The 27,850-nt window shown below is 33.9% G+C and overlaps 1 protein-coding gene across 1 annotated transcript in view; it reads right to left on the reverse strand.

The window, feature by feature from the left end:
* Nucleotides 1-27,850, reverse strand: part of ICA1L (islet cell autoantigen 1 like) — a 67,794-nt gene that overhangs the window by 26,558 nt on the left and 13,386 nt on the right. The window contains exons 2-9 of the mRNA XM_081262195.1: nt 20,819-20,987; nt 17,535-17,607; nt 12,857-12,980; nt 11,096-11,294; nt 9,028-9,153; nt 7,233-7,331; nt 5,897-5,982; nt 3,283-3,326 (exon numbers count right to left, since the gene is read on the reverse strand). Coding sequence (XP_081118321.1) covers nt 3,283-3,326; nt 5,897-5,982; nt 7,233-7,331; nt 9,028-9,153; nt 11,096-11,294; nt 12,857-12,980; nt 17,535-17,607; nt 20,819-20,980 — 913 coding nt within the window. The 5' untranslated portion in view covers nt 20,981-20,987. The remainder of the gene's footprint in view (nt 1-3,282; nt 3,327-5,896; nt 5,983-7,232; nt 7,332-9,027; nt 9,154-11,095; nt 11,295-12,856; nt 12,981-17,534; nt 17,608-20,818; nt 20,988-27,850) is intronic.

Consider the following 27,850-nt stretch of genomic DNA (forward strand, 5'->3'; position numbering starts at 1 on the left):
CTTCCAGGATTCTCATAGATTGAGAGCAAATAAAAATTAGCTCATAATCAGAAATCACTAAACAATCTACCACAAGAAAATTAGAGGACTTCAAATATTTGTATTTTTAAATACAAATATTAGTCAAAAAGCAAGAAAGAGCAAAGGACTATAAAAACCCACTACAGAAATTCATAGAAAAACCAAATAGAACTTTTAGAAATAAAATGTATAGGGGGAAACTTGCTGTATACATTACACAATAGACTGGAAGCAAGAAGAGAAAATTAGTGAAAAACAGATCTGAATAACTTACCTACAATGCTGTGTAGAGTGAAAAGGGAATGGCAAATATGAAATAGAAGTTAAAAGATATAAGGAATTAACGAAAGGGTCCACCATAAGCTTACTGGAGTGGAGAAAGGAAAGAATAAGGAAAATAGAAAAGAAGCAATATTTTAAAAAATAATGTTTAAGCCATGCATATTTTACCAAACTAAAAAAGTAAGAATGGTTGAGATAAAAGACAGATTTAAGAAATACAATTTATATACCATCACAGATTAAAACAACAACAAAAATTATATATCTTGGCACATTGTACTAAAAGAGCAGAACACCCAAAACAAAGAACACATCCTAAAAGTAGCCAAATAGAAAAGTCAAAGTCACTATACAGGAATAATAATCTGATTAACATTTTTTCTTTTCCTCAACAAAACCAGTGGAATGATGGAACAGTAATTTTTGAAATTACCAAAGTGCTGGAAGAAAATACCAACCAACCTAAAATTGTTGTTGAGCAAACCCTTTCAAAAGTGAGAAATAACAATATATCCAGATATATATAAGCCAGGTTTACCACCAATTCTTAACAACTTTTAAACTAAAGGGTAGATAAGAAAAATGAACTCACAATGAAGATTTGAAATATATGAAGAAATAATAAGAAAGGAAAATATTGGTAAATCTAATATTCATAAAATAATTCTTTAATTTGTGAAAAATTAGAAAAAGATAGAAATAAAAAATTAATACTTAAAGAGCTGGTATGGCAATAATTGGGATTAGTATTCTAAGGTCTTTTGAATATTCTGGGGAAATTGAAATATTGATAAACCTTGGACTTTATTAGGTAAGCAGGATAAAATTAGACCACAAAAGATGGAAATAAAATGTATAACTTTCAAATCAGTTCATGGAAAAAAGAAAGAACAGAGAAAAATTTTAAAACAAACAATAAGAACTTCAAATATTAAGCCAATACCAGAGATAAAAGCATGGGAGTGAGTGATAAAACAAATAGAAAACAGAAGCACAGGTCCAAATATAAATGAGAAACCACTGGGAGTGTGGCATACACCTATAATCTCAGCTACTTGAGAGGCTGACACAGGAGGATTGTGAGTTCAGCGCAGCCCAGGCCATTTAGTAACACTCCGTCACAAAAGCAAACAAACAAAAGTAGGTCAATGACTGGCTGGGGATAGGAATAAGAATTATTGCAAATGGGCATAAGGGATCTTATTGAGGGGATGAAAATGTTGTAAAGCTGATTTATGGAAATGGTTGCACCTCTCAGTAGTAACTAAAAACTACTTGTATACTTGGAATGAGTAAGTTTTATGGTATTTAAAATATACGTACACAAAGTGTTATTTGGAATGGTTTTGTTTGTGGAGTTTTTCATTTTGTTTTGTTTTTGTTCTAGGATAGGACCTAGAGCCTCATGCAGCTTCATCACTAAATACAACTTGACCCCATCTTATGGTCTTTTTTTTTTTTCTTTTTTTTTTTTTTTGGACAGGGTCTTGCTTTGTTACCCAAACTGACCTCAAATTCCTAGGCTCAAAGTGATTCTCCCACCTCAGTCTCTCCAAGTGGCTGGGACTATCAGATCAGCGTGGACTACCACACTCAGATTAAAGGTGCTTTTTCCAAAACTTGTGTGATATATGAAAAGTAAAAATGATAAAGAACCAAAATTAATAAAACAGAAAACAAAAATTCAATAGAGAAGATTAACAAAGCTATAAGTTAGTTTATTAAAAAATAATGAAATGAGTAAACCTATAACAAGATTAAACAAGAAAAAAGGAATAAAGACCAAATGAATGTCTGGAATTTAAAAGGGGATATAATTACCCACACAGCAGGATTTTAAAGATAATACTATGACTGAAGAGTGAAATTACAATAATGTTCAGTATATTTTCTTTATGACTTTTAAAGAATATTCTCTATTTTTTAGGTACAGGATATACACAAAACCATAGTTAACCTTTTGAACATAAATTTTGAAGTTGTGTTACATATATAAGTTCATAATTATGGCTTCTTAAAATATTTTATCCATATAATCTATTTATGTACATATTTGAATATACATAAATACCTTTCATTTTTATTGCTATGTGCTATGTAGTTTGTAAATAGTATCTCTATCCTTAATGTTCCTGTTAAGGTAGGCACAGATTACTCATATTTCAGATGATACAACTGAGAGAGGCATAAGTGATTTGTTTTCAAAAACTAAGGATTTAGGGCTGGGGTTGTGGCTCAGTGGTAGAGTGCTTGCCTAGCATATGTGAGGCCCTGGGTTCAATTCTCAGCACCACATAATGATAAATAAAGGAATTGTGTCCATGTACAACTATAAAATATTAAAAAAAAAACAACTAAGGATTCAGCCAGGTACAGTGGCACACACCTGTAATCCCAGCAGCTTGAGAGGCTGAGGCAGGAGGATCGAGAGTTCAAAGCCAGTCTCAACAACTGCAAGGGGCTAAGCAACTCAAACCCTGTATCTAAATAAAATACAAAAAGGGCTGGGGATTTGGTTCAATGGTTGAGTGCCCTTGAATTCAATCCCCTTTTTCTGGTTCCAAAGTCTATACTATTTTTTTACCATAGTGATTCAAATATGTTGAATATATGTGTGTGTGTGTGTGTGTGTGTGTGTGTGTGTGTGTATATAAAATATATGTATATACACACATATGTATATATACATATATAATATTTATTTTAAAAATAAGAACATAAATTTAAGTGTGAAGAAAACTTGAAACTTAATCATGCAGCCCTGTAAAATAGATTTCTGCATTTAAAAGCACCTACCTAAAAAAGACTACTAGACCCTCTAATTAGGCACTCTTTGAAAGATAACTTGAAAGTGTACAGAACAGAAACTTAGCATTTAAAAAAATTGAGTGGATATTAACACAATCTCTGTATTAAAGATTGGGATAAACTCTTGACATCTAATTTGACCATTACAAAGTAAAGAATTTACCATCTCACCTGGTTCACTCCCAAAGCTTGCTTCCTCTTCTGACAAAACTACCCTGAAGTAAAGAAAATACATGGATTTTAGTTAAAATACATTTGGAATTCATATTCCCCAGTTTAATATGGTTTAAAAAAACTTTTTTCAGGGGAGTTACCGGGGATTGAACCCAGGGATTGCTTAAACAGGGATGCTTAACCATATCCCCAGCCCTATATTTCTAAAACTATTTTATTAGAGACAGTTGCTTAGTGCCTCACTAAATTACTGAGGCTGGCTTTGAACTCTTGATCCTCCTGCCTCAGCCTCCCAAGCTGTTGGGATTACAGGCGTGTGTCACAGCACCCGGCATGGTTTAAAAAAACACTTTTTTAAAGTCAGGAAACTTAAAACACTTATCTGTAGATCTCACAAAATTTAAATCTGAGAGTATTTTCTGTTTTAAAGATCTCTATGCTTTCAGTAATCACTTACTGAGTATCTGTACATCAGCATTGCAGGCACTGTGCTAAATTCAAGGTTGAGCATCATTAATTTAAAAATCCAAATGCTCTTAAATCTAAAATTTTTGAGAACATGATACCACAAGAGGAAAAATTCGACACTATGTCCAAAATTATTAAAAATATAAATTTCCTCAGGTAATGTGTATGAAACATATATGAATTCATGTTTAGACTTAGGTCCCATCCTAAGGTCCCATCCTAAGATATCTCATTATGTATATGCAAATATTCCCAAATCCCAAAAGTTATGAAATGTGAGACACCTCTGGTGTAAGCATTTTAGAGAACTCTGTAAGAAGTTTTATTTTCAAGTTTTGGAGGGTTTTGTTTAAAAACTCTTAGGAAATAAATGAAGGGAATGAAGAATATTCCAGAAAAAAAGTAGGGGAGTTCTGTTTTAAAGAATAAAGTGATGTTTGTGAAAGAAGAGACATTTACCTAAAATATCCTCAGTCAATACTAATTTTGGATGTTTAGGGCTTCTATCTAATGTGTTGATTTATAGAATCCATGTAATAATCAAAAAATGAGACAAAGAAATTGAACACAGATTTAGCCATTATTCCTAGGGCATAATCTCATAATTGCTAGTATTAGATGTATTTTAATAAGTTTTTAAAGACACTTAAAAAGCAATATAATATTTATTTGCAAAAACTAAAAGAAATCCTGTAAAGCAGAAAGATATTTAACTTGAAACAAAATTTCCAATGACAGTTATGTGTATATTTTTCTTAAACAACTTAGATGGAAGAGAAGGTAAAGTGCTTAGGAATCTGTTAGTTAACTCAAAAATATGTTCTCATCATCTTGAAGATGCATGAGAAGCTTCTGAATAAAACTTGCATGAAATATGAGAATAAAAAAACTAGATTAATATATTTCATTTAGCATATGATATTTTTGTTATTTTTTAAAAAACTGAGCCCAAGGTTGCCATACCACCAAGCTACATCCCTAGTCCTTTTTATATTTTATTTTGAGACAGGGTCTCACTAAGTTGCTGAGGCTAGCCTTGAACTTGTCATCCTCCTGTCTCAGCCTCCTGAGTTGCTGGAATCATAGGCGTGCTCCACCACGCCTAGCACGTATGATTTCAAATGTCAATATGTAATTAAGGTAAGTTTAATGTACAGCTAAACATTTACTAAACATTGATCTAAAACATTTATATATTCAAGTTAGCTAAAAATTTGGTTTGGGGGCTGGGGATATATAGCTCAGTTGGTAGAGTGCTTGCCTTTCATGCACAAGCCCCTGGGTTCAATCTCCAGCACCACTACCAAAAAAAAAAAAAAAAAAAAAAAAAAAAAAAAATCGGTTTGGATTTCCTATAGAGAAAAATGGGGAAATGCTTTATATTTATTTAGGATCACCTTTGATTCAGCAATAATGGTTTGTAATTATTTGGGCCTAATTTCTGAGTTTGTTGTAATATTGAGTCAATCTGCTTAAAATAATTGTGGCACTCTGAAAGGGAAACGGGGAAGATTTAATAAGAGGGAAACAGGTAACAAGAAGGATGTACGTAACAAGAGACCCTATTTTCAGGTAACCAGTTCCAGTCCTATCTGTGTTGTTTTGAAGATAGATTTTTTCCCCCCAGTATTGGGGACTGAACCCAGGGATACTCTACCACTGAGCCATATCCCCAGTCTTAAGTATCTATCTATTTATCTATCTATCTATCTATCTATCTATTTATTTATTTATTTTGAAACAGGGTCTTACTAAGTTGGCCTTGAACCTGTAATCCTCCTGACCCAGCTTCTTGAGTTGCTATAGATTTTTAATAGCTTTTCTCACAATTGCTGGCCCTTGTCCCTTGCTTCTCTCCTGCTGTCCCTGCAACAGAGGTACTCATGGCTCTTAATATAAGACTCTCAAATGACAGAAGCTAGAGTATCACCACAATTTGTTTAGTAACTCCTGTTACTTCCTTTACCTGTAGTGTTAAAAATGAGGGAAGAAAAAACAAATGTTTTGAAACAACAAATGTGTTGTTTGTAAAAAATGAGGTAGAAATAAGTATTAATGAACAAGAGAAGAAACAATTCTTCCCACATATATCATAGGATGGTGTCCAGGACTTCCCTTACAGTATATAGATTTGCTGGCTTACTTATGGAGGTTTTCAGTAAGAAAACTGCCTTCTATTTGTTCTTCTTTGTGATCTTCAGTAAGTTTCTTTGGAGTATCTTGTAGTCTCTAAAGATAAGAAATTTATTGTTAAGTAGATGGAAAGAATCTGTTTCTCTTTGCATGCAAAATTAGAATAAAAATTCTAAAAAACAATATAGAAATAGTTCTGAACTATAGTGAGAAATATGGTAAATATGTGCTAATGTGATTTGAACTGAGCCCCACATATGTACTTGTTTATCCTGGCTGCCTGTGGGAACCGCAGACACTGTGATGTGGACTAGAGACAGACTGGTTTAACAACTATAGAAAAAGTAAAACAAACTTTAAGGGCATCTTTGGGCTGGAAGATACCATGTCAGAACATAAGATAAAAATCCATCCCAAAGCCCAGTAATATATGGTTACAGGATATGAACCCATTGCAAATATTATATTCAACTTGAAGAAATACAACAGCAACCCTTTTCATGCTCTACTGAAAACAAGGCACAATGGCAAGTTAAAAGGTACTGAAATCTAGGCTATCAGAACTGAAGAAATGACTATCACAGTGTGACTCTTCTGGATGAGCCACACGCAAAGATGACTGTAAGACATACAGATGTCAAAAGCTCTGTAATCATAGCCAAAAAGCATCTTTCACATGTAACTGTTTCAGAAAGAACTGATCTAATATGTTAGTAGTCTCTTGCGTTGCAATCACACATAGTAATGACCATAACTGGCATATTTGGGGCATCATTAACCATATATATGACATTGATATAAGAGTAAAACAAGGAAATTTGTCTTTTAAACTTCTTTAATTGGACATGATCAATTCCCATCACTTGTGCCTGTTAATTTTTTCCTTCTACAGCCTTTAAAAAATCTCCTTTGCATTTTAATTTTCTTTTCACTCGCCCACATTCCCTAATACCTTGAATCTGCCAGCAGTATTTCCAGGGCTTTTAGTCTCACTGGCAGCATGTGGAATAAGGCAAGTGCTGATCCTTGGCTGAAAGAGTGCAGGAAAATGTTGCCTTATATTTTATAATTGAAATCAGGGATGGGGATGTGGCTTAAGTGGTAGCGTGCTCGCGCCTGGCATGCGTGCAGCCCGGGTTCTATCCTCGGCACCACACACAAACAAAGATGTTGTGTCTGCCAAAAAAAAAAAAAAACTAAAAAATAAATATTAAAAAATTCTCTCTCTCTCTCTCTCTCTCTCTTTTTAAAAAAAAGAAATTAAACTTAGCAAAAAATAGTTTCAATGTTATCACCCAAATGAAGTATAATAAGTCAAAGCAAGAAAACAGGGGGAAGAAATGTACCTTGAAAGCTACAAAATCATATGGATGAAAGCCAACACAGCCCTCACAGATTTGGGACATCATTTGAGCTGTTTTCTCCCAAAATCCAAGCAGTGTTCTCTGCAGAAAAAGAAAAGGTGACACTATAGTTCTGCTTCTCCTCCACAATCAGTTCTGTGCTCTATTTCCTCACTAGTGTAGTATATGAATAGTTGCTGCACAATAAACAGCAGGCACTAAATTCAATTGTTCAAGAAAAGTTGAACTATAAATCATAACTTTATATGAAAGTTAGCACCAATGTCTGCATGTATGTGTGCCTATTTTTTAAACAGCACTGGAATGCACACTAGAGCCTAGAGAGTGACTGCAGCTAAAAGAAAGAAAACTAATGAATCAGAACACCTGAGGAATCCAAAAGCAAAATGTTAAAAGCATGGAAATGCCAATCACTATAGAAGGATAGACATAATGTATAATCTTTATGTTGCTATCACATAAGAGCATCTTTTTGAGAAAATATTTACCACTAATTTGGCTTTTCATTGAGGATTCAAGAAAGACTTGTTCCAAAAATGTGTTGTTCTCAAGCTAACTCAGGTAATTGAAAATTTTCGTTGTTGCTTCAGTGTTTGTATTCAAAGTGAAGGGAATGAGTGGAGAAAATAAAAGAACTGAACTAATTGTTATTGGGTTACGGCATCATGCTTCACAAATAGTCATGCACTTTTTATTTTCAAATGCATCTTTTTTTTTTTTTTTTGCTACTGGGGATTGAACTTAGAGGCACTTGCCCACCAAGCCACATCCCCATCCCTATTTTGTATTTTATTTAGAGGCAGGGTCTCATTGAGTTGCTTAGCACCTCACTTTTGCTGAGGTTGGCTTTGAACTCACAGTCTTCCTATCTCAGCCTCCCAAGCTGCTGGGATCACAGGTGTGTGCCATCATGCTCAGTTCAAATGAATCTTTCTTGATTCCTACATTCCATAGTTTTGAACTGAATTAGGTAAATTTCCTATAGAGTTAATACCTATTTCCTTTAGTTTTATTATTATTTTCCTATGTAAGTACAGTTCATTTTACTTTGTTATTTACAAATATACATTAAAGTCAGCAACTGCTGCTTATTAATATCTAACTTATTCATTATGTGTTATTTATGTGTGATTTGGGGTAATGAAAGCAGATGTAAGACCTCTGAGGAGAAAGCTATTTAGGATGGTAATATGGGAGAATGAAAAAAACACATGACCTAGAATTAGAAAAGTTATGTTTTTCCCACCGAAAACTGAAAAATAAATAATAAAAATTCTCTCTCTCTTCTCTCTTAAAAAAAAGAAAAGTTATGTTTTTGAATTCAATATTGCTATTTATTTTAATTCTCATAGGTTTTACTTTTCTCATCCATAAAATGACAGAAAAGCTTTCAAACTTTTGGAGCCACAATATCTTTGCTTCATATGAAAGTTTATGTAGAAATTTAAAGTGAGAAATTGAAAAGCTCTAGTTGAATCAAAGATAATGGGGTCTTGCATTTAGCCTTCTCAACATTTCCATTTACAGGTAGTGGTCCCCTCTCTCCCTAGAACACCAAGGAGAATAATGTGAAGCTACAAGAGTAGATAATCTCTAAGGTCTTTTTCAGTTTAGGACTTTATAATTTTCTGACTGTTGTAACCTCAATGAGTCAATTACAGCAGATTCAAAGGAATCTGATCAACTATAATTTATTTGTACCCTTTAGACAACTTTTAAAAAGGAATCTCACCACTCATCTTTACTGCAAGGGCATGCTGACCATGGAGGTGGGTACCTGGTAGGTAGTGAGTGAATGAGATAACATATTGCAGCGACTAGCTCCAAGTAAATCCACTTTCTGACAAACATCCATCTTTAATTTGTCAAAAGAACTTTTGCTATTTCTCACTTGGATCTGTACCTGTAATCACAAAAATGCTATTATTACCTATAATACAGATATAAATATAGCATACAAGTTCATAATAAATGTTTTCAGACACATGAAATTGTAATAAAGGATACCAATTCCTCTGCCCAGTATTATTAATATTCCATGATTAATGAAGACTCTAATTGTAAAAGATTCTTTCTAGTAGATATCTTTAGGTTGAGAAAGTATGAGATGATAGATGGAAATTATATAGTTAATAAGAAAAAATCCAAATAAAAAGAAAGATCTAAGATGTTCAGGATTATGGACAGTATTTGTCTACATGCAGAAGAATAAATGGAAATGGGACTTATTTAAAATGTTGAGAAGCATTAATAATATTTCTGAATCATGGAGCCATTCATAAATTTATATTCAGGCCTATTTCCTATACAGAGAGTGAGTCAGGAGTGATTGAGTAATGTGAACACTCAACTTTTAATTATATCTATTACGTGCAAAGTACTCTTCAAGGTACTAGGATATTATGGTACTTTCCTACCATCTCTGGGTAGAAAGGCACAGGAAAAAACATAGTAAATAAATATACAATATAATCTCAGGCTGCAAAATAGCAAATAAGTTGAAAAATGGGTGACTACTTTTAATAAAATTGGGCAAACTTTGGTGAGTTTATGCCTCACATTTCAATTGAGACAAAAGATGATGAGCAGGCTATGCTGAGACTCAATGAAGAGTATTGCAGGACCAGGGAAAAACAAGGACAAGGGTTCTACAAGTGGGAGAGGGCAAAAAGCTTATCAAGTTTTCAAAAAAGGAAGGCATAGGGTAGAGCATATTCTTCTTGGAGCACTGGAAGCAAGCACAGGATGAGGCTGTAGAAGGACCAGGGATCAGACAATGCAGAGCTTTTTTAGTTCAGATAGGAATTTGGATTGCATTCTTGTTTTTCTTTTTTAATTGAAATGAAATTCACATAACATTACAAGTAACCATTTTAAAGTGTACAATTCAGTGGCATTTAGGGCATTCACAATGTTGTGCAACCACCCCCTTGCACTGAATTCTAATTGTCAAGGATTGCTAACAGGGATGGAATAAAAGGTTTCTGAGGCTTGAGGTCATGTGTTCACTTACTTTACAAGGCTGTTGGGAGTAATCAATGAGGCAAACCGCTTACAATAGCTGGCACAGTATACACCTACATCAATAGTAAATATTTATTATAGCTTCTCTATGAAATGAATGAATGAATGAATGAATGAAATTTAATGTCCAGGCATAGTAAATGTAGAGGATATGGTTTATAATAAGCTTATTTAGCAAAAACATTTGTCCATACATAGATAGTCGCTTACAAGGTTTGTGGTCAAACTTTGTATTTTGGCAGAATTAAAAATTTAAGAACCTTCCTTTTTCTTACAATTAATAATTTTACACAAATTTTTACTTAAATTAGATATTTTTCCCTCAGTAATAAACAGTTTTCTTCCTACAAACAAGTTCCAAAAGTCCAGATAAAGAACATTTAAAGTGTGATTAGGTTATGAGGGGGATAAAAAAGATTAGTAAAAAGACTGATGAGGGTGCTGGGGATGTGGCTCAAGCAGTAGTGCACTCGCCTGGCATGCGTGAGACACTGGGTTCGATCCTCAGCACCACATAAAAATAAAATAAAATAAAAGATATGTGTCCACCTAAAGCTAAAAAATAAATATTAAAAAAGAGAACACACACACATTAAAAAAAAAGACTGTTGAAGTAGGGATACCATGCCATTCAAAGAGTAAAAATAGAATAACAACCTTTTATACTTTAACCAAAATCTCCACACAACCAAGAATTCATAATAAAGCATATTTTTTAAAAAACAGTCAGGTATTAGTATATAATCATATTTTATAATCTTCATTCTGTATCAGTTCCATATTTTATGTAACTAGAAAAGGAAAGTGACATATTTTCATACTTTTCTGAACTTTTCCACTTGTTTCAGGGTGTCTGGGTCCAGTTCTTGGGAGACATCTTTCATCCACAGGAGAGCTCCTCTGTATTCTGTGCGTGCCTGCTCCATCCTATTAATTGTCATCAAGGTATCTGATACTGCCCTTTGACTGAAGGTTGTTACTTCTTGCTTAAGACGAGACAGAGGAGTACACAAGGCCAGTCTGGTGACAGAGAGGTAAGAATCAGAGGGTTGCACATCCCACATGCAAAACAAAAGTTTAAACCAATCAATCAAAAAGCATTGTGCTATAAATATTAGTTTATAGTACAGGTATGAAGACATGAATTGGTGTGAATATACTGTGTATACAACCAGAGATATGAAAAATTGTGCTCTATATGTGTAATAGGAATTGTAATGCATTCCGCTGTCATATATAAATAAAAAATTTAAAAATTAGTTTACAGATAGGAAATTATCAAGATGGCTAAAGAGATAGAGAAAGCAAATAGGAATAATATAGCCAATTTTGAATAATTAATAATGATATTTTGTACTTCCTTTTTTACTTAAGGAAATATATAATTTTTACAACATTGTGGATATTAGTTCATGCATAGATAATCTGCCAAGTAACCCTACCATTTAGAAAAAAGTTCTCAGGGAACAGAGAACCTGCATTCATAAAACACAATCCAATTCATACACAGCCTTTTATTTGGCAAGTTTAGGAAAAGCCTGGGTGCAGAAGATCAGATAAAATGCTAGAAGAATTAATGAGTATGGAATTCTTAGCATATGAGGATGAGGTAAAGTACTTAAGAAACAAAGCAAATTCAGCTCCTCCTCTCTGCTTTTGACTTTATGGCACTAGAGGGCCCTATACTGAGTCTCTGTCTCACTATCTTCAAGATGGACTACTGCACTGATGTGGTGGCTTTGAAATAAAGCCACTTAATCTGGACATCATCTTTACAGGCCTAAGAAGGCCTGTTTTCATTTTTCTTCTGAAATACAAAAATTCAGATTATATTAACAGGAGATTCTTTGGGGCAGGTAGCTTTATGCTAAAATATCATGAAATGATAAATGGAAAACAAAAATTAAGAAGAAAAAATTGAATTCCACTTAAAAGAATAGTCTTAATGTTCTCAAAGATAGTATAATATCAAAAAAGTGAAAGAGGGCTGGGCATGATGTCACACACCTGTAATCCCAGTAACTCAGGAGACTGAAGCAGGAGGATTGCAGGTTCAAATCTAGCCTAAGCAACTTAGCAAAACCGTAAGCAATTTAGTGAGACCCTTTCTCAAAATAAAATATAAAAAGGGCTGGGGATGTGGCTCAGTGGTTAAGTGCCTCTGAGTTCAATCTCTGTACCAAAAAAAAAAAAAAAAGTGAAAGAGGGTGTGAGACAGCTCAGTGGTAGAGCACTTGCCTATCAAACAAGAATGTGAAAAGAAAAAGTGGAAATATACATATTTTAAATGTTACCCATTCTGTGACTGTTACATTAAGTCATTTATGAAATAGAAATATAGGCCTAAAGGCTATTTCTAGGAATTAAGCAATGAAGAACATCAATTTTAGAATAGTTCTTTTAAATCCAAAATTAATAACTAAGAGCTTGGCATCAAAACAATTGTATACTACAATATGCTTCTCTTTTCCTTAACTCTTCATTGGAATGACCTTTCCTTTCCAAACATGCAAACTTAAGACATATGTCAAAATTGTCAAATAGACTATAGATATAAACACGATGAAAAGCCATGGGTAAACCTTTGCTTGGCAGAAGAACAGAGTGCCTTGCCAGTGGCATCCATCATTTTTCCAGCTTGAGTAGCATCCCGTTCTGCTTGAAACTTTAAAAAGAGCCCTAGCTCATTTTCTTCCTCTGATATAACTAGGGGGAAAAATATAGTATAGTTAATTATTTCATTCCATCAATTGTTTAAAATACACACAAAAAAAACTAAAATTCTCACACCAATAATTCTGATATTAAGAATTACTTGGGGAATATAAGAATTACTTAGGAAGGAATAAGAAAAGACTTATTGTAAAAATGCAAATTCCTGGGCTTCATTTCCAGAGAGTCTGATTTTATATTTCTGGAGATACACATTTTACAAGCATTCCAGATGGTTTTGATGCAGTGAATTGATAGACCTTGCTTTGGGAAAACTGATCTTTATTGAAAAAAACAAAACAAAAAAAAGGAAGAAAATTACATTTTCAAATGTGCAGAAATTTTAGACTCATTGCCTTTTACAAAGTATTTTTTCCTGTTTATATAGTTGTTGATTTATTAGTGATTCTCATCCTTAGTATCTCAGACCCACAAATGTCCACAGTTCTGCTGCAGAAACCCTAAAAGTTTCAGGCTAGCACCTGTCAATAATTGTTGGTTACCAGAGTAATTGTGTAGAAACTTTTTCTAATTGAATGAGTATTTTATCACTGTCAGATCTTTTTATTTTTATTTTTTATTTGTTCTTTTTATATATACATGACAGTAGAGTGTATTTTGACATATTATACATACATGGAGTATAACTTCCTATTGTGGTTGTATATGATGTGGAGTTACACGGGTTGTGTATTCCCATATGAACATAGGAAAGTTATGTCCAATTCATTCTATGTCATTAGCTGTCGAATCTAATAATAAAAAAGTAGGGGGCTAGGGTAGAGCTCAGTGGTGGAATGTATGCTTAGCATGCTCAAGCCCCAAAGTTCAGTGCCAAATCCACATTAAAAAAAAAAGAGGAGGGGGAGAAACTGAACTTGAGTTTACATGTCTTTTTAAATCTCATTTTCTAAAATTCCACTTTTACTTTATCTTACAAAAATGTCAGATTAGAAGTAAATCACAAAACAAAAAAAGTTGTCCCTCACTATAGTTTTAGAAACAATTATATTGTATAAAGTGACACTCTAACCACAATAAGATAGATAAGTGGGAAAAGTTATAAAATGTCCAATTGAACAAAACAAAACCAAATGTCATACATATTCTCACCTTAGTGCACTGCAGAAAAACTGAAGTTTAAAATTTTAGGTATGTCCCTATGTTCCTCTGAGCCAACAATAGAATCAGCCCTTCTCATCTACAGATTCCCCAATCCTGCTGCTTCTCTCTGTGATATTTACAAGTGACTCTAGAACATGGTAGTGTCATGGTGGGTGACTGTACATCCTCTGGTATCCTCTTTATTTTTATTTTTTTTTTAAAGAGAGAGTGAGAGAGGAGAGAGAGAGAGAATTTTTAATATTTATTTTTTAGTTCTCAGCGGACACAACATCTTTTGTTGGTATGTGGTGCTGAGGATCGAACCCGGGCCACACGCATGCCAGGCGAGCGCGCTACCGCTTGAGCCACATCCCCAGCCCTGGTATCCTCTTTAATAAAACTATTTATCATATTATGAACAACTCACCTGATCCAGAGTGGATTGGAACTGGGGGGAGTCATGTTAATTTAATATTCTGATTAATTGAGAGATGTACATTTCCTTTGAGTCAGAAGTTTATAAATGTACCTCAGTGAAAACTACTAGAAAAAATACTCATTTTTGTATGATGATTTAGGAAGATCTCTGAAAACTAGTATACTTCATTATAAAGTATCAAGTGAATATAAGCATCACTGAGTCTTATCTGTATCAATGCAAAAAAGCAGGGAATATGGTTGAATGTGTGCTGCGAGTGTGTTGGGACCTGCCTGCAACATCTACTGAGATCCCACCCATAAAGTTTTATAACACTGGAGGTTGGGGTGTAGCTCAGCAATGGAGAACATTCTGAGCATTCATCATGAAATCCTAGAGATTCCATCCCCAGCACCAAAAAAGAGAGAGATTTATAGCACTGTACTAATTTACTGTTTGTGCCTGATGTAATGCCCATATTTGTCTGATGTTAATCCTAACATAAGATGCATTAATACAAGAGTCTTCAAGAAAACACATATTTATATACAATTTCAAAGAGAAGTACATAATGAGATCTACATATGTGTAATCTCTTCCTTATTCTGAAATGTTCTATCAGAGTGCTAAAAGATCTAGTGATTTCAGGACAAAATTTAAGACAAACAAACTTGTCTTGTTATCACTTCTTGTCATCATTTCTTGTCATCACTTCTATCACAAGACTTCTTTGGTCCAATGACTGTAACAGCTTTTAATTGCTTGGTAAAATATACTATTCCAATAATCTGACCCCAAACTTCATTTGCTCCTTTATTCCCCTATTATTCTCAGTTAGAAACTCTTCTGCCCATGCATGCTCTTCTCATTTCTTAAGCTCATTCCCTAGATGCCAAATCTTTTCTCCATATATTCAGTTCTATAAACCCTTGAAGTTTTACCTCAATTCCCATTTATAGAGTTGCATTGCTCTTTTCCAGTTATTTTTCACTTATAGGAATTCAGAGTCATGCCTTTATTTCTATACTGAACTCAATTATATACTATTTGTATCATCTCTTATTTTTTACAAAAGTTGTTTCTCCCAACTATTTCCTTGGGAAAAGCACATAGCTTTACACATAGCAGATACTTATAAAATACTTGAGTAACTATGCCTTACTGAATTTCTGTTCTTTTCTGAGTTGTTGGTGATTGAACCCAGGGCCTTATGCCTGCTAGGCAAGTGTTCTACCAGTGAGTCACATCCCCAGCCCTGGATTTCTTTATTTAATGGGATGGTATGTGAGCTTTAAATATAAAGTAGTAAGATTAACTTACATAGCTTCATGAGACATCATTCATTCACTGAGCAAATATTTATTGAATATTGAGTAGATTCTAGATATTGTTTATAGGCTTCAGGGACATAAAAATAAAATAGACAAAGTCCTGTTCTTAAGGAGAGCATATTCTAGTGGTGAGAAGAAAAACAGCAGATAAAATATAGAATGTTAAATAACAGGGAGCTATGAAGGAGAAGGGGTACTGTATTTTAGATATGGGGTTTGGGGAATTCCTCAATATAAAGATGACATTTGGTCATACCTAAGGGAAGTTACGGAGCCCACCGTGAAGACATGCCTGCTGTGAAAGAGATCAATATAAGTTCAAAAAGACAGGTTTTAGGAAATGTGATCAGAGAGGTAACAAGGATCGTAGGGGTAGCCATATCCAGTAGGCCACTGTATTTAAGCAGGAAAAAAAATCCAAGACTGAGTTCCAACCCAATGAGGTCAAGGGGAAAAAAGAATCCAGCAAAAGCAGAATGAGAAGAAAAAAACAATTAAGAGGAAAACCAGGGAAGTGTGGTGCCTAGAAGCAGAGTGAAGAGAGTATCAAGCAGCAGATAATAATCAACTGTGTTAGATGATATGATAAGCCTAGTAAGGACTGGTCATTGGGCTTACCTCTTCATAACCTTGATAAGAGAAATTTGATGGAGTAGTAGGGATGAAAACTAGAGTGGGCATAAAATTAAGCAAACAGAAAGGAATAGACTGCATACAGTTATGCCAAATTTTTCCGTATGAGGAGGAGAGAAATGGGCTAACTCTGAGAGTAAGTGGGGGTCAAGAAAGAAGCTTTTAAGTGATGGAAGCAAATCTACTTAAGACTCTTGGCAAGAAAACAATATCAGCAGGGTGAGAAGATGCACACCTGTAGTGTCAACTACTTGGAAGACTGAGGCAAAAGGATCACAAGTTCCACACCAGCCTGAGAAATTTAGAGAATGAGACCAATCTCAAAATTTAAAGAGGGCTGGGATATAGTTCAGAGGTAACATGCCTACGCACTGGGGTTGTGACTCAGTGGAAGAGCACTCACCCACATGGGTGAGACATTCAGTTCGATCCTCAGCACCACATAAATATAAACACATAAAATAAAGGTACTGTGTCCATCTACAACTAAACAAAATTAATTTTAAAAAGTACATGCCTAGCATGTGTGAGGCCCTAGGTTCAATCCCTAGAACTTTAAAAAAGAAAAGAAAGAAAAATGAACATCACTTTTGAATCTGTGTCAAAGGATTTGATGAACTAGAGAATATGAATACTAAGGATTTTGAGAATAGGTCACTATAAATGTTTGTATTTTGCCATTAAAAACTGCTCACAGGGGCTGGGGTGGTGGCTCGGTGGTAGCATGCTTGCCTAGCATGCGTGAGGCACTGGGTTTGATTTTCAGCACCACATACAAATAAATAAAATAAAGGTCCATCAAAAACTAAAACATATTTTTAAAAAACTACTCACAAAATAGTTCAATAAGCCACTATTTTTCCATTAAATGACTTGTTTTCAATAATACAAACTAGGGGAGTGATATTGGGCAAATTATATCATTATATTGTGTGCATGTACAAATATGTAACAACAAATCCCACCATTATGTGCAACTATAATGCACCAACAAAGAATGTAAAAAAATGCAAACTAATATTAATTTTCAATGGGAATTATCAGGTACCCATGATGTCATACCGTTGAGTCTTAGCTGATATTTCTCAACTATCTTCAGAAGTTCAGTGCACGTCTCTTGAATGGAGTGAAAAACCTTGAAATACAAATTTTATTAAGACACTTTAAAAAACCATAAACAGATATAATTTATAAGAACTTCAAAAGTGGAATATTATGTCTATTTTATAAATATTATGTCTATTTTCCATGGCTGTGACATATTTTAGCTTTGGTTTTACTTTTTATAAAAAAAGCACATTTGGATTTCACCCATTGGATTTAGAAAAAATGATGATAAATACATGGGCTAAATCTGTGTAATTTATCCTCCTCTCAGCTGCAACTATCTAAACACCAAACAAGATGTATCCAATATAAATAAACTGCACCAAATACTGCCAACCACAGATGAAAAGAGTATAACCTTAAGAATGTGTTAACTCCGAATTTGGCTTTTTCCTAACATTGGTATAAACAAAACAGTGCACTAAACTTACTATAAAAATAACACATGGGCTGGGGTTGTGGCTCAGTGGCAGAGTGCTTTCTTAGCATGTGTGAGGCACTAGGTTTAATTCTCAGCATCACATATAAATAAATGAATAAAATAAAGGTTCATCAACATCCAAAAAATATTTTAAAAAATAACATATTACAAGCTCAGGTGTACTGTTATGGTTAGGATAACAATAATGTATTATACATTTCAGAGAGCTATATGAAAGGATTTTGTGGGCTGGGGCTGTAGCTCAGTGGCAGAGCGCTTGCCTAGCATGTGTGAGGCACTGGGTTCGATTCTCAGCACCACATAAAAATAAACAAATAAAATAAAGGCATTCTGTCTGTCTACAACTACAAGAAAATTTAAAAAAAAAAAGGATTTTGTAAGTTTTCACCATAAAGAAATGATAAATGTTTGAGAAAATAAATATGTTCATCCTGATTTAAACATTATGAGTTATATACATGTATCCAGCATTACATGGTACCCTGTTAGTATGTATAATTTTTGTTTTTATGTATCAGATAAAAATTAAATTTAAAATTTTAAATAATATTTTACAACATCAAATATAAATTGATTTTGGATTATTTTTGTTTGAAATTTTCTGTGGATATTAATTCTTTCGGGCTGGGGCTGTGGCTCAGCAGTAGAGCACTCACCTAGCTCGTGGGAGGCCCTGGGTTCCATCCTTAGCACCACATAAAAATAAATAAAATAAAGGTATTGTGTACAACTACGACTAAAAAATAAATACTTAAAAATATATATATTATAAATTCTTTCATTACCACTGTCACTAACTGCTAACAAAAAGAAATAAAATATCTAGTAGACTTTCATTTGAAAGTTAATCATGTGATGGGCTGGGGCTGTGGCTCAGTGGTAGTACACTTGCCTGGCATGTGTGAGGCACTATGTTCGACTCTCAGCACTGCATATAAATAAAAAAAAGATCTATCAACAAGTAAAAAAATATTTTTAAAAAAGTTAATCGTGAAAATTTGAGCTGAAAATACATTATACACATGATGTAACTACTCACATATCTCTATAAATTTAGGTTTCCCAGGTAAATAAGCCAACATGGATTTCAGAGTACAGTCTCCTCCTCACAAAATCTTCTTACAGTGAAGAATTTTTTGTTTATTATGATAGTTTATTCAAAAGACCTTGGCTCTGTGTTGTAATATCAAGCCCTAATCTTTTGATTACCAAATAAGCTCCCAATATCATTAAATGGCCTGCATATCCTATCTCTGCCCCAATTTAGCCATAATTTAGATACCTGATCAAACCCAGGGAATATTAATAATAAGCATGAAAATCTTGCATGGAAAATATCATCAATTTTTCATGTAAGTTCAGATATGTGTGAATTGAATTTTGTAGCAGGTCTTGGCAATTTAAAGATGTTTTAAATGCATATGGAAAAAGATCAGAAAAGAATACCAAAAAGATAGTTCTCCTAGAATGAAGTGATTTGAGTTAGTTTTTCCCACAGAGTTCTTTACAAGTTTTATGTACTATTGCTTTTTATTTTTACAATGAAAATATTTCTTGTTCTTTAAAAGATAGTGTAAATGTGGAAGAAAGTTCTTGATTGAGTCCAAATATCTGTCTAATGGATAAATTTTCAATAATTATATGTCATCCACAGATTTCCTAGGAATGTAAAACAAAAAAAAAAAAAATCTACTCCTGTGGGAGTACTATGTGGAAAAAGTGACGATTTCCCTTAGTGTTAAAACATACACTACTGTATACTACAGTATAATAAAATCCCTTCATTTTTCCACATTTATTACTGAATAGTAAGAGGAATACTTTTTAACACAAATAGTAACAGCTTGTTCATCATCTCTTTCCATATTTGTTATGGCAATTCTTTATTTATTTGCAGAATTAAAATACTTAGTAGAACAAGGTCTATTTAATTATACTTATATTTTTAAGGATCACAACATAATGGTTAGATCCATAACAACACCTGCTTGGAAATATTTTTAAGAGTTATCTTAAATTAGTATATGCACGTGAAATTAGTAAATCTAAACTTACAAATCCAGAATTGTTTGTTAATTTACTTGAGGCTCTTTTATAGCTTAATTATTTAAAAGTATAAAATATTCACAGGTTTAAAGTTGTTTTAGTGCAATTATTCCTTTTATTTTAAATGAAAAACTAAGCTAAAAAAACTATTATGAACTACTTCAATAACTTTATTTCTTAATAGAAAAACTCTTTATCTTAATTCACTATTTGATTTTAATTAATTTATTTCAGTGAGGTATAGACTTCACATCAAAGTACTACAAAATATTACTATAGTATATAAAATATGTTATATATTATATATACATAATATACATAATTACCAGTTGGGAATTTAATTCGTTAATATTTGGCTTAAAAACTATAATATGGGTTTCAGAGAAATTACCTAATTCATGATTTTTTAAAATATTTTATTTTTTAGTTGTAGTTGGACACATTACCTTTATTTAATTTATTTATACGTGATGCTGTGGATCGAACCCAGGGCCTTGCATGTGCTAGGTGAATGCTCTACCACTGAGTCACAACCCCAGCCCCACCTAATTCATGATTTATCTAATTTATCTGTTCTAAAAAAAATTCTTCAATTGTGAGGATTGTGACCTCTTATTCAGAAGCTCTGATTGACAGTTGACTACAAATAAATGCTCTATGACAAAATTTGCCTTTATCCTCTTAAGCTCTTTGGTATAAAAGTTTGTCACAGACCTCCTTCTAGTCCCAAAAAATAACCAGTTAAATTTACCTCAAGTTTAGCATCCAGTTCAGCATCAGATGCTACCACATGCTCATCTTCCTTTTTTCCTGTTGCTTTAATGAAGACCTGTTTGGTTTTCCAGTATTTTTTTTGCATCCTGCTGACTACCGACTGGGTATCTTCTGATCTGGGTTGTCCAAAAGAATCCATGGAGTAACTAAAATAAATAGACTAAAATTAGTGGGTTTTTAAAAAATATTTTTATAGTGGATGGACACAACACCTTTTTATTATGTTTATGTAGTGCTAAGGATCTAACTCAGTACCTCACACATGCTAGGTGAGCGCTCTACCAACTGAGCTATAACCTCATTCCAAATTTTGTTTGTTTGTTTGGTACTGGGGATTGAATTTAGAGGCACTTAACCACTGAGCCATATCCCCAGACCTTTTTATTTTTTATTTAGAGACAAGCTCTTGCTAAGCTGCTCAAACTTGATCCTCCTGCCTCAGCCTCCTGAGCCGCTCAGGTTACAGGCATACACCACTGCACCCAACAAAACCAAATTTTTTTAAAAAAACTTCTCAATAAACTATTTAGTCAATTTAATCTAATTGACAAACTGAAAAAGATTATTAAATAGAATATAATGCTCACAAATATGGTAATACTTTCTTTGTATGGTTTCAATTGGTTATAATTACAGCTTGAAAAAAGAACAGGCAAAAAGATTAGTGACACATTAATTTTGGTTGGGAAACTAAGGGATAAAACTTATGATTTTATAATAATTATAGAAATAATTATATTCATTTCACTAATCTTTATTAATAGAAACTTATTAGCATCTAAATTTTGCTTTTCTAATAATACTGCAAAATGAAGAAACTTGTGCACATGCCTTTATTTATTACTATTATTTCCTCAGTGAAACTTTCTGTAGTTTTAACTACTATGTTATAACTACAGTTTAATACATATTCTCAGATATGCCCTGCCTAAAAGATCACTCCAAGAAATACTCTAATGTCCTGTAAGCCAACAAAAATAAAAGCCTTAGATATAGAGAGGTGGTATGTTATAAAAGAAACAGAAATGGATATCACAAACCATCAACATAAAAATCAGATGCCTAAGTAGTTTTTCTTAACATAGCATGATTATACATTTAAGGAAATGCAATTGTGAAAAATTTTCTTAAGAAAATGTAAAAAAGGACTAATAACAGTTTGACTCTAAAGCCTATTTATTCCAATAAGCTGTGGGAATAGAAACAAAAGGGAGATTTGTGACTCATTCATCACTTCCAGGAGTATCAACAGATCTATTGTATTCTGTGTGTGGGTAAAGAAGTAGCGTTTAATTTTCTTTTTTATTTTGAAGTACTTAATACTTAAATAAAAATAGGATGTCTAATTTTTAAATTACTAGGGGGCAAAACAAAAGAGCAAGAAAAACTTCAGCAAAAAGCAAAAGCCAAAGTAGAAAAAACAGGAGTAAGGAAACATAATAAACAGTATAAATCAGGGGGCTGGAAATACAAATAATAATATTTAAAATGATGACTGCAAATTTCCCTTTAAATTCATAGTCTAAAATTTTTAAAAATCCTATCATATGCTATTTGAGATCCACCTAAAATTAAATGATAGAGAAGGAATAAAAATAGATGTAGATTAAGATATACCAAATAAATACAAAGAAAATTAAACTAGCCATATTAAATCAGACAAACTAGATTTAAGTTAAACGCATAAAACAGCACAAAAATGATCTGTAAGTCCACAGGTGGCAGCTTTTCCACACACCTCCAGGTATTCTCCTTTGGCTGTCCTGCTAGGTTCCTGGGCAGTATAGATTGGTAACCGTTTAATTGCTGATCCTTATATGTTATCCTAGATAACTTGGCTGGACACAATCTGAGAAAAGAGAAAGAATTCAATCTTGGGTACATAGGAGGCTTGGGGTTGATATAAGTATTATACTGTTCTGATATAGCGTCTTGAGGGAAACTTGCATTTTTTCCTCTCTCATCCAGTTTCTTTCTGCTTTCAGTTTCCTCTCCAGATTTTATAAATTATTGGCATGAGGATCAGCCCAATTGTATGACAAACTGCTGATCTCTTCTACTAAGCTGACTGTAGGCTTAAGCCCAATCAGTTAGGAAGACAAAATGCTAGGGAGTGGGCTGGAGTAGTGGCTCAGTGGTGGAGTGCTTGCCTAGCATGCATGAGGCACTGATTTCGATTCTTAGTACCACATATAAATAAACAAAGGTCCATCAACAACTAAAAAAAAAAAAATTTTTTTTAAATCCATGTTGATGTAGTTTAAACAATATATTCCTGTTCTCTCCATTCTCTCATCTCCTTTTTGAGTGAGAACAAGTAAGTACTTTGTCTGATTGGAAGTTTGAGAATAATAAATTTGACTCCTCCTTTTTATCTGAAAGCTATGGTACTTCCTAAGAGTACGCAATTCCTGGCAAGGACAGGAGAGTGGCTGAGAGGGTAAATCTGCAGAAGCTGATAATTGTATATTTGTGGTTTTTTAACTAAGACCACTGTTAAATCTGCTTGCCACTAGGGGTGGGTTAGGCAGAAATCAAAGTCCTACTGAGTTAAGATATCAGATAATAGAATTTAAGGCTGGCAGAACTACCTAAGTTTAAGAGTTTTATCCTGGAGAAGAGAAAGACAATGAGGAAGTGATCCCCAAAAATCTGTATACAAAGTCTTCCTAGATTTTTGCTGATCACTAAATCAGTAAGTGGTGGGAGAGATAGCAGGAGTCCTGACAAAAAGCCAGCAGCTGAAAGATGAAATAGTTAAGTGGCAATTTTAGCTGCTCTAACTACAGAGGAGACAGAGTTTGAGAGCTTGAGTTCAGCCAATTTAACTTCCTTCTAAAAAAACCTTTTTTTCAGAGAAACAAAATCTCTGCCAAACACATCATTCAAAATGCTAAGGAGCCAATAAAAAACCACTGGACACACTAGTATGAAAAATGTGATCTGAGTATGGTACGCCTGTAATCCCAGCAATTTGGGAAGCTGAGGCAGGAGGATTAAAAGTTCAAAGCCAGTCTGAGCAGATTAGTGAGGCATTTAGCAACTCAGTCAGACCCTGTATCTAAATAAATATTAAAAATGGCTGGAGATGTGCTCAGTGGTTAAGCACCCTGGGTTCAATCCCTAGTGCCCTGCCTCCCCCTCAAAAAATGTGATCCCATGGCCAGGGGAAAAACAGCAGTCAATAAAAACAGACCGCAGGGCTAGAGCTGTTGCTTAGTGGTACAGTGCTTACATTTGTGAGGCACTGGGTTCGATCCTCAGCACCACATAAATAAATAAATAATTATGTTGTGTCCGCCTACAACTAAAAAAAAAAAAAAAAAAAAAACAGACCCCCAAGCCCCAAAGACTTCCCAGATATTGCAATTACCAAACATTTAAAAGCAGATATTATAATGTATGCAAAGACTTAAGATAGGATGTGTACACAAAAAAAAACAGAAAATATTAAAAGTAAGTGATGGTCTCCAGTTAAAAGTTTAATAACTATAATTAATAACTGAATGGATAGGCTTAGGAACAACCAGAAGATAGCAGAAGGAGTGAAGTTGAAGAAGAGAGAGATGGTGAGGCAGAAGGAGAAAGATAGAATGGGGCAGGAAAACATTCAAGGAAATAAAACATCCCAAAATATATGAATGACTTTAACTTAGAGATGCAATGAGCTATGCAAACCCCATGCAAGGTAATACAAGAAAATTACAAATAGGTCCCTCATATACAAAATGTTTAAATCCAAAGATTAAAAAAAAACAAAACAAACAAAGACAGCAAAGGAAGTCAGTCTTGAAAACAGAAAAAATTGGCATATTACACTCAGGGAAAGAAAATCACAAACGGAACGTGAGTTCTTGACAAAAACAACAAAGTTAAACTAAATAGGACATATTTAAGGTATTAGAAACAAGAAACATCTGCTAACTCATAATTCTACATCTGTTGAAACAGCCTTTAAAAATAAAAGCAAGGGGTCTGGGCTGTGGCTCAGTGGTAGAGCACTTGCCTTAGAGACCCTAGGATTCATCCTCAGCACCATATAAAAATAAATAAGTGAAATAAAAGTATTGTGTCCAACTACAACTAAAAAATAAATATTAAAAAAAATACATAAAATCAAGGTACCCTTTTCTTGGGACACCTCCCCCTTCGGAAGCTCTGCTTTCTATTCCTCTAATAAGTCCTATTACCTTGCTCTTAAAGTAAATACATAAAAATTTAAAAATAAATGCAAAGTAAAAACATTTTCAGATACCAAACAATTCCAAACAATTTCTTGTTTCTAATACCTTAAATATGTCCTTTTTAGTCTAACTTTGTTATTTTGTCTTTTAATAAAGAGATAAAGACCTAAGAGAATTCATGGTCAAAGAACTTTCAGAAATGCTAATAGTCGGGCTAGTTGTGATTTAGCTCAGAGATAGAGCATTTGCCCAGCGTGCATGAGGTCCTGGGTATGATTCCCTACACTGCAAAGAAAAGAAATGCTAACAATCTATCATGAGTGCATAAATAAGGAAAATGTAGTATATGGAATACTGCTCATCCATAAAAAAGAAATAGTCATTTGTGACAACATGAACAAACCTGGAGGACATTATGGTAAGTGAAATAAGGCAGGCACAGGACAACAAAATAGCACTGTAGCATCTTCCAAGCTTTCCGATTCTGTCATCATGCTGGACTTTTGCTCTGACCTTTATGCCTCCCCTTTATTAAGACCCTTGTAACGATCCCCAGAAGAATGTCCCCATCTCAAGATCCTTAATCGTACAGGCAAAGTCTCTCTTTCACAGAAGGTGACAGTTTCACAGATTTCAGAAACTAGGACAGGAACATCTTTGGAGGACCATTATTCTGGCTACCTCTCTATTAATTTTCACCCTTATTTAGCAAAAGGACAGACTCAAGTAAATTCCTCAGGAAAGGTAGCTGGAAGAAAAAATGCATAAGTCCTTGTATGCCTGAAAATGGCTTTATTCTTCTCTTCTATTTTAGAACTGGAGAAAGGTCTTTTTCCTTTGTGTTTCTAACATTGGTTTCATGATGGAAATTTTCATGCTAGTCTGATTATTGTTTCTTTGATAGTGATCTGTATTATTTCTCTAGAATTTTTTCAGTATCTACTTTTTATCCTCAGAGGTTTGAAATTTCATAATGATTTATTTAGATTTTCTCTGAAGAAAATCACTTCAAATTTATGGCATAAAATAAAAACATTTTATTATGATGATGGAACGTCTGGGCCACAGGTAGTGGAACATGCTAAACAGATATACAAGGGCTGGGGATGTGGCTCAAGCGGTAGCGTGCTCGCCTGGCATGCGTGCGGCCCGGGTTTGATCCTCAGCACCACATACCAACAAAGATGTTGTGTCCGCCGAGAACTAAAAAATAAATATTAAAAAAAAAAATTCTCTCTCTCTCTCTCCCCTCTCTCACTCTCTCTTTAAAAAAAAACAACAGATAAACAACTGATTAACAGGGGACTACTGCAGTCACTTAGAGGTTTCATTCATGTCTTTTGGTCTCTGAACTGAGATGATTCCAGACTGAGCCTACCAGGGAGTGACAAGTGGAACTTTGTGTATGGCATGGGATTTTTATAGCATGACAGTCTGTTCTAAGAGATCATCCTGGGAGGAGCTTTGAAAGATGGTGGTCCATTTGTCTTCAGATGACTCTTTTTTTTTTTTTTTTTTTACACAACAACCTATTCCTCCTTTTGCTTAAGGGGAAAACATCTGCTATATTCTTTTCATTTGGTATTAGGGGTATGTGAGAAAATTGATTGAATATTTAATTAGCTCTCCTATTGGCATCTGGTAGATCTGCCAGGGAGACTAGCTGCCTGATCTATAGCAGTTCACTTTATGTGTATTTTACTCTTTCTCTTTTCTGCTTTTTCAGTCAGAACTCTTATAGTTGCTTTCTGTATTCCAGAAATGCTGAAATCTCATGTGCTAAAAGTTCCTTCTGCATTTTGTTCAACTAAATTGATACGTTTTTGTTTTATTTGCCTGCTTCAGTATCATTTCAGTGAGAAAGGGGATAAATGTGTTCATTCTGCCATTTTTAAAAACAGAAGGCTCTGTTATTTATGTCTTTGATAATTGGTTACCCTCTCTCCTGGAATTAATGTCATACATGTATTAGACCTCCTTGATATGTCCTCTAAGCCTTGTCTCTTTGCACTCATTGGTTAGGTTAAACCTTTAGTTCCTGGTCACACAATCTGTTCATAGTGCTACTCACAGCCTGACACCTAAATTTTCCTAAAATGAATAATCTTAAATAGAATGATACTAAGACCAATCTCTGACCTATCACTTCCATTTTATTTATTAGGAGTGAGTCACTAAGTCCAGAGGGGAAGGTGTGGTGATATCATGGAGGTTGGCTACACACAATCTTCCTCTTTACTCCAACACTGGGGAAAACAAGGAAAGATGAAAAAGGACCTGTGTAAAGAACAGACAGGCTGGGGTTGTGGGTCAGTGGTAGAGTACTTGCCTAGCATGTGTGAGGCCCTGGGTTTGATTCTCAGCACTACATATAAATAAAAAAAATAAAGGTCCATTGACAACTAAAAAAATATTTTAAAAAAAAGACAATGGAACAACTCCAGGCAGGGCTAGATTATACTGGGAGGCTGGGAAAAAACTGCAATGAGAATTATTTTAATAAATTCATTTGATTTTGAATGAACAGGAATAAATCATAAATACTGGACTTGACTGAGATGTTTTAATAACCTAAATTGATCAAAGAATTATGAAGTTATGGAAAAATGTCATTAAGGAAGTTAAAACCAATGGTTTTCCTTGAGGTAAGAACATGGTTGCTACTATTCCAGGTACCCAGATATCACATTATGTCACCCAAATAATAGGGAGATTTCCTCCCTATCTCTTCTCATTATAGAGAAGAACCTTTCCTAGAAGTCTGTTTGTAATTGGATCATCTGCCCATATCCTATTAGATAAGATTATTCATCCTGGGAGGCAGC

Source organism: Spermophilus citellus (assembly GCF_964194105.1).
Source record: "Spermophilus citellus genome assembly, chromosome: 11".
Taxonomy (NCBI): Eukaryota; Metazoa; Chordata; class Mammalia; order Rodentia; family Sciuridae; genus Spermophilus; species Spermophilus citellus.